At 49.8% G+C, this 7,805-nt stretch overlaps 1 protein-coding gene across 1 annotated transcript in view; it reads left to right on the top strand.

Annotated features, from left to right (window-relative positions):
- IPO9 (importin 9) overlaps positions 1–7,805 on the top strand; it is a 37,889-nt gene continuing 30,084 nt past the window's right edge. The window contains exon 1 of the mRNA XM_017821435.1: positions 1–161. Coding sequence (XP_017676924.1) covers positions 11–161 — 151 coding nt within the window. The 5' untranslated portion in view covers positions 1–10. The remainder of the gene's footprint in view (positions 162–7,805) is intronic.

Below are 7,805 nucleotides of genomic sequence, written 5' to 3'. Positions count from 1 at the left end.
GGGGGCGGCGATGGCGGGAGGCGGCGGCGGGCCCGGAGCGGGGCCGGTGGCGCAGGGGCTGAAGGAGGCGCTGGTGGAGACGCTGACAGGGATCCTGTGCCCGGTGCAGGCGGTGCGAGCCGCTGCTGAGGAGCAGGTGAAGGTGCTGGAGGTGACAGAGGGTGAGTGAGGGCCGCGTTGAGGGGGCGGGGGGTCCCCAGGCCGCCGCCGCGGGTCCCGGTGCCGGCGCCTCGTGGCCGCGCCTTGGGCTCGGGCCGAACTTCGGCTTCGGAGCGGGCGGGGTGGTGGTGGTTTCCTGCCGGCTGGAGGTGCGTTCCCGGTGCCTCTCCCTCAATCACGGGATGGTCAGGGCTGGAAGGGACCTCTTGGGGATCACCCAGTGCAGCTCCGGTGTCACTTGCTCCGGGTGGGTTTGGTATGTCTCCAGACACGGAAACTCCGCACCCTCCCTGGGCAGCTGTTCCAGGGCTCTGCCACCTTCCATGGGAAGAAGTTCTGCCTTATGTCGAGGTGGAACTTCGTGTGGTTTAGTTTAGGGCCATTGCTCCTCGTCCTGTCTCTGGAACCATCCTCTTGACTCCCATCTTGGAGATACTCGTGTGGATTGATGAGATTCCCTCTCAGTCTTCTCTTCTCCAGTCTAGCCAAGTCCAGCTCCCAGGGTCTGTTATCAGAGAGATACTCCAGACCCCTCACCATCTTTGTGGCATCCACTGAACCCTCTCCAATAGCTCCTTGTCTTTCTCTGGGGCATGTTCTGCAGGTCGTCATTGTGTGTTTGAGGCTGAGTGTGGTCAGGGTGTAGCCGTGCCCTCATCCAGTGTGAAACTCCAGTGACAGGGATCCGTTGTCTGCTGTGGGGAGCTGGGGACAGGCAAGACACCAGAGCTGGATGGGAACTGGCCTTTGGCTTCAGAAAGAGAGATCTTAAAAGAGCCAACACCCCAAATTCAAGCAGTGTCTTTAATCATTCCATTACTCCTCTGGAATTCTTATGGTGGCACTAGCCTGGTTCAGGTACTTGCTGCTTTTCCTGTGTAGAAGCTGAACTTAAAAACCTATCAGCGCTAACATTTTGTTTCGCTTCAGCTTGAATTTTATGACCTGTCCCAAATGTCTGGAGTCTGTAGAAATCCCTGGAAGATTTGCAGCTGCTGTGCTGTGACAGGAGCTGGGGAGTGCAGCTCTGCAGCCCTGGGCGTGAAGTTATGCTCGTGGCCCGGTTGTTTGTGGACCCTCCTGGAAATTTTGCTTTACCTTTGTCTGATTGTGCCATTCTGAAGATGTTCTGTGAAGTGTTTTGTGAACTGTTTCTGCTCCTGAACTCCAGCTCAGAAACGTTACCAGGGGCAGTTAGTGGTACAAAGAAGGAAGGTATGAGGGCAAGACAGGGCCAAGAGAGGTGTTATGATTGTGCTGCTCTGGGAATGAATGAAGGCAGATTGTTTGATAAAATGTTTGTTGTGGTGCAGTCCCTCAGTGTGCTTGTACCACACTCACATTGGCTCTTCCTTGAGGCGTTATCAGGAGTTCTGTGTGTTGCCCCTGCAGCTCCTGGAGTTTGAATGAGTGATTTGATGGAGTCTGGAAGCACTGGGAGGTTCATCGACCGTAGAGCCTTGGCCTTCCCAGCCACTGCAGTCAGTGTGCTCCTCAGTGGCAACTTTTCCCCAAACAGTGAACCTTTCCACAATCTGGGTGACAGATTTCCAGAGAAGAACGTTTTCTGAGGGCTCTAGGTGATGAATGTCCCTGAGGTCCCTTTGAGAGCCCAGGCATGCAGGGGAGTTGCATTTGGTGAATAACATCAGGGTAAGAGGGATGGAGTTGTGTACGTGGCTATTTTGTCACGGTTTTACAAATATCCCGAAGTCTCCTAATATTTCCCTGTGGTTGCAGTCCCAGAACTCTCAGGGCTGATGCAGGACCTGTCCCTCTGACCTGGAGGAGGCTGCAGAACACCTGCACAGGGCAGTTTGCAGGTGACACCAAACTAGAGGGGAGGTGGTTGATGTCCTGAGGGCAGGGCTGCCTCCAGAGGAACCCCCTGGAATTCAGCAAGGACAGGTGGCAGGTTGTGCTCCTGGGACAGGAGAACCCAGCGCGGGGATGTGAGTCAGACACTGCCTGGCTTGGGAGCAGCTTTGTGACAAAGGGCCAGGAAATTCCGGTGGCCTGAGAGCTGGACAGGGGCCAGCAGAGTGCCCTGGAGGCTTCCTGCACCCCGGGCTGTGTGAGCAGGACGAGGGGCAGTGATCAGCCCTCTCCAGTCAGTGTTTGTTAGACCACACCTGCAATACCTGTCCGGTTTTGCTTCCACGCCCCAGGGCAAGACACACAGCAACCAAGGGGAGTGGGTTCAGCAAAGGGGCATCGAGTGGGCTGGGGAACTGCAGCACTCACCATAGGAGGAGTTTTCCAGTGTGGAAGCCGAGAAGGTTTTGGGGATGGGTCTGAGAGCAGCTTCTGGTAACTATGATGAGGCTGCCAAGACACTGGGGGGTGGGAGAGGATGAAGGAGAATGAGCCGAATTGGAACAAGAGGTTCCATCTGGATAGAAGGAACTTTTAAGCAGATTGTCCGTAGAAGCTGTGTTGTTTCCATCCTTGAGTATCTCCAAGACCTGTGTAGGAAATTTGATCACCTGATCTGGTGCTGCAGATGCTGCTTTGATCATTGGGGTTGGACTGGAAGTCTCCCGAGGTCTCTTTCAGGGAATTATTCTGTGCATCTCTCATTTCTCCTCTCTTGTCCTAGTCAAGCAGCATGGGAAGAATAAGCTATATTCTCCTTTTTGTGCTGTCTTTGGTATGAGGAAGCTTGCAAAAACCAAGAGGAGGAGCTAAAGGAATCCACTGTGTGCCAGCACTGTATTATTGAGGTAAAGATGTGTAGATTATGTGTGTCACAAGTACTTTAAAAGAACAAAAAATGTCGTATCATTGGACAGCATAAAGAAGATGCTGAAGGAAAACTGAGGGCAGTGAGAAAGAGCACAAGTGTTGGCACTAATGCAAAACAAATGAAGGTAGGGCAAAAAGGAGATTGAGAAAGAACTTGTTAAAGACATAAAAACTTTAAATGCTTTCAAATGTTGCAGAAGTGTTTCAGAGGTGTTCAAAGCCAGCAGGTGACTGAAGGTGCATTCAAGGAGTACAGAAGGACTGCAGAAGAGCCAAATTCCTTGTGCTGGTGTTGACTTTACTTGCAACATTGAGGGGACCTCTAAAGGAGACGCATTGGAGGATCCACATTGAAGCCTGAGTAGGAGCAGTTTCACTTGCCAGTTTGTTTGAACAGCAAGTGCTACAGGATGGATCTCCCGGAGTTTAGAGGGACTGAAACATCCAATTGCTGTGCTATGAGTTGGGCCGTAAAACTTACCACTTAGGTCACTTGGGGACCAGCTAAGTGTAAGTTGTTAAACTGGAGACAGCTTTAAGTCAGGACTCTCTAAGGTGAGGAGCAGTGGGGTGGATGCTGGGGCTGGTAGAGGTGAGTGGGCACTGCCTGTAATGGTTAAAATTACATCAGCAGTTGGAATGAGGAGAGCCGGGTACATGAGATTGTTGTGGCAGAACTGTTTGAAGGAATCCTGGAACTCCCAAAAAGCTTTCAGAAAATTCACTTACTTAAACTTTTGGAAGAAACTAAACTGCTGAGCACAAGGACACAGTCCAGAGTCCCAGGTGAAGCTGGACTGCTCAGCACATCTGTAAATGATGTGGAACACTGAGTGACAAAATTACTGATAGTGCTGCTCAGGCTGGCCAGAGTGAGAATGGGTGGCACAAATTACAGGATGATTTCAGGAAGGGTGTGTTGAGGGAGGTGTAGATCAGTGTTGGTCAGCAGAGTAGTGTTGGGGGAAGGGGAAACAGCCCAGACAATGCTGTAAAAAGTTATGGGTGGTCCTGACTATTGTCCCTGGGAGAAGAAATCCCATTGTCTGTGTGGAGAGTTCCCTGAAAATACCCATTCACTGCTCTGCCGTGCTCCGAAAGCCAAATGGACCGTTAAGGAGGGAACAGAGAACAAAGCCCGACATAAATTCCTCATGCCAGTGCTGCATGAATTACTGGCCTGCTGCTCTCGGGAGGGATCAAGCAGGGCAGCAAAATTAAGCACAGAGACGCTGACAGAAATGTGGAAAAGCTTCTGTTCTCAGAAGGAGCGAATGCATTGACTCTTCTGCCTGGGAAAGGGTTAGCAGAGATGGAGGCCCTGAAATAATAAGCTGCAGAGAAGATGAGCGAGGAAGGATTGTTTGTGACTTCTCATAAAGCTGAGATCACAAATCACAGAATATCCTGGGCTGTCAGGGAAAATGAACCTGAAACAAGCAGAAGGAATTAGGCTGTTGTCCCCAGTGTGCAAACTGTGGAACTCGTTGTTGTTGGATGTTAGAGGTAGAAATGGTTTAAAAATGATTTAAACATTCCTGAAGGAAAAAATTCATCAAGAACCATTAAACACAGTGGTCAGACATAACATCCACTTCAGGAAGTTCCTAATGCCAAAATTTCCTTGGGGGGTGTTGGGGCTGCCTTGCTCTGCCCCTGCCTCTTTTCCTAAGCTGCTTGCTTAGGTTGGGTTGTGTAATGAGGTTAATTAAGCCAATGCAGCAGTTGGCTCTCCTGTGTGGTGTGTCCTGCCCCATGTAGCTCCTGCTCTTTTCCAGGCAGGTCTCAGCCGGGTCAGGATGGCTCAGGTGTTTTGAGGATGCAGTCAAGCTCCCTGAAGCAGGTTGATAGTGGATCTGGCCAGTGCTTGTACAAGAGATGGGTAGCAATGCACAGTCAGAGCCTCTGGAACAGGCTGCACCATCCAAGGGAAGTATCCTGTCAGACTCCAAACAGATGTTCTGGAGGAATACTGGATTTCACCTCTGGATTAAGGACACAGTGGCAGTTTTTTCTTGTAATGTCACCCTTTGGTGACTGCCAGACATGCCCTCAGCAAAACTCAGTCTCTTACCTGCTTCTGCATCTTCTGTCTGCTGAAATAACAGGCACCACTTGGCAGCTTGGGGATGGGAGAAGCATTACTGTGGGTCTCTGGAAAGGTGAAAGTTCACTTGGTGACCTTTGTTGTCTCTAGATTTTAATGGAACATAAATAAAAGCAGTCCCTGAGACTGTGCAGGAGGAAGGCAGAGAAATGAGAGCTCCAGGCTGTCGAGTGGTGCTGCTGTGCTCAACTTGGCTTGACTGTGGCATCAGCTTGTTCCTGGTGAAGTGAGGTTGGTGTTTCTGTTCCTTTATCTGGTCCATCCAGGTAGCACCATGTGCCTCCCCTGATGGTGTACATGTGTGCACTACTACCAGTGTTGTATGGCTTGAGGATAATTACCTAATGTGGAGAAATGATCTCTTCCTCTAGATCTTACTACAGTGGAGAACGTGTGGAGGCCAAGTCGCCTCCAGGAATGTCAGAGCAGGGGCAGTGGCACTCTGAGGGAGGTGCTTGTCCAGCAGCAGGGATCCTACTTCACAGTATCACAGAATATTCTGAGTCAGAGGGGACCCACAAGGGTCATGGAGTCCAACTGTGAAGTGAATGGCTTCCACCCCATGGAAAGGAACAGTGTCTGTAACATATTCCTCTAAATTACGTAGATAAGGGGGTTTAATGTCAGCTTCTTGGACAGTTGGGAAACACTGCTTCCCTCTTGCCTGGTGAGATAACAGGTTTGACAGTATTAAGTCTCTGAGCTATTGGCTCTTGTGCTCTGGAAACGTGGTGGTGAGAGATGAATGGCTCCAGGCTGGAGAATTACCTTTCTTTTGCCTGCCTACATTATGTGCTTCTGTTTGCCCTTTTTGCAGGTAGAAAAGGCATTTATAAGGCTGCCTTCAGCGTGGCTTGTGTTGTGACATCTTGTGCATGGAAAAGCACCTTCAGCTCAGTCCTTAGCAAAGCCGTTTGTTGTCAAGAGCTGAGATGTGCAGGTGACTGTGAGGATGGTGCCAACCCTGGCAGATTGACTCCTGGGTCAGTCTGGGCACGCTGACCCTCCTCATTCGTGTCCATCTTGTTTGAGACTAGTCCTGTGTAGGAGACAAGGAATGCTTTGATTTGAATGTGATCTCAGATTGGAAGATTGGCTTTATGGGTCTTGTAAATGTTCTTTCAGTGTCTCCTCTTCCAGAGCAGGTGGCTCAGCATGTTTAGTTTGATGCTTGAAAACTCATTAATTCCCTGATGATATTTTCATGATACAGTTTGCTGTCTGTTTTTACCAGGAGAAGAGCTACAGGTACCATGATACCACAGAACTTGTAGCATCACCTGTGCTTCACTGTTCCAACATGGTTTTGCCTGTGGTGGGCTCCTTCCCAACAGAACTGCTTTAATACATCTTCGAGAGGGATTTCAGTATTGCAGTGGGTGCTCTCTGAATACATGGTTTTATGCCATAAAACCAAATACTGTGTGAAAGGAGGAATTCTGGAGAATGTGCAGGCATGACCACAGCATGTGGTTGTATGGTGCTCTCTTGGTTGTACCTTGAATCGTAGTAGAGTGGGCGATGGGCAGAAATGAGTGGATGGATCAGTTGAGCTGAATCTTTAAAAGGAGTAAACTTTTAACATTGCACTGATTTTTAACAGGGAAACTGAAACAAGAAATGGCCACAGTGCAACACATGATATCTGCCTGTCAGGATGAAAGGTTGTTCACAGCAGGAAACGCTGCTGTTTGCACTGTGAAATGCTGCAGACACGTTGAGAAGTTGTGAAGGGGTTTCAAGATATACCTAAAGATACCTAAAGATCAAGAGATACCTAAAGCCAGCACGACTGCTGGGGAAGTCCGACCTCAGTCTTTCTGTCCTTTGCCGAGAAATGAGGAAAATACAGTTGCAGTTTTTAGAGATGTGCTGACAAAAAGAGTGCTTTTGGAGCAGTTCTTGAGTGTCATGATGGAGGCTGAAGAAGTTCCTCAAAGCAGCACGTTTGTAGCGTGTCAGAAGTCTGGCTAAGCATTGGATTCTTGCTCAGTGTTTCCTCCTAGTGTGTCTGCAGACTGCCCAGCAGGGAGGGCCCTGCTCTGCCCTGGTCCAACCTTGTGACTGACACTGCTTTGAGCAGGAGGTTGGACTGGGGGACCTCCCGAGGCTCCTTTCAACCCGAGGCTCCTTTCAACCCAAGTTGCTTTAGGATGATGTTGAAAGCCAGCCCTGTGGAAAACATCTGTGCCCATGTGGCTGAAGGCTCTGATGGGCAAGGGTGGGCACATGTTGGGTAAAGGGAACTCGATTTCTGATGCTGCTGTGGCGGTGAGATCTGGCTTTGGCAGACCAAGTTTTGTTTTAGTTTGGAGTGTTGGTGGCCACAGGGCCACCTGGATTCACCTGGACTGGCTGCAGCACCTGCCACAGCCCCTGCCTCCACCACTGCCTGTCTGCCCCCAGCAGAACAACTGAAGGGACCTGTAGCAGCTCTTGAACCAGCTCTCTGTGGACATTCTGAGCTGGACTTGATGACTGCTGACCCAGTTCAACAGGGCAGGAAATTGCAGTGATTCAGCAGAAGGTCCTGCTCATTTGTTCCTTCCTGCTTGTTTAATACAAAATTTTGGGTTGATCTGGCTTAGTTTCTCCAAAAGGTTGGGGGTGAAGAGGTTACATAAATCGGTTACATGATAGATAGAGCTTGGTTGTGAAGCAGGAGAGTTTCATTTTACTAATATTGAGGTTAATGAGAGGAGAAACAGAGCTGAGAGGAAATGTGTTTGCCAAGTGTTCTCTATGCCAGGCCCTTCATTAAAAGCTTCTCATCTTTGGGGTTTACAGACTTTAT

The sequence above is a fragment of the Lepidothrix coronata genome, unplaced genomic scaffold (assembly GCF_001604755.1).
Source record: "Lepidothrix coronata isolate B3197 unplaced genomic scaffold, Lepidothrix_coronata-1.0 Scaffold90, whole genome shotgun sequence".
Lineage (NCBI taxonomy): Eukaryota > Metazoa > Chordata > Aves > Passeriformes > Pipridae > Lepidothrix > Lepidothrix coronata.
Note: the sequence above shows the minus strand (reverse complement) of the source record. Positions and strands in the feature narration are given on the sequence as shown.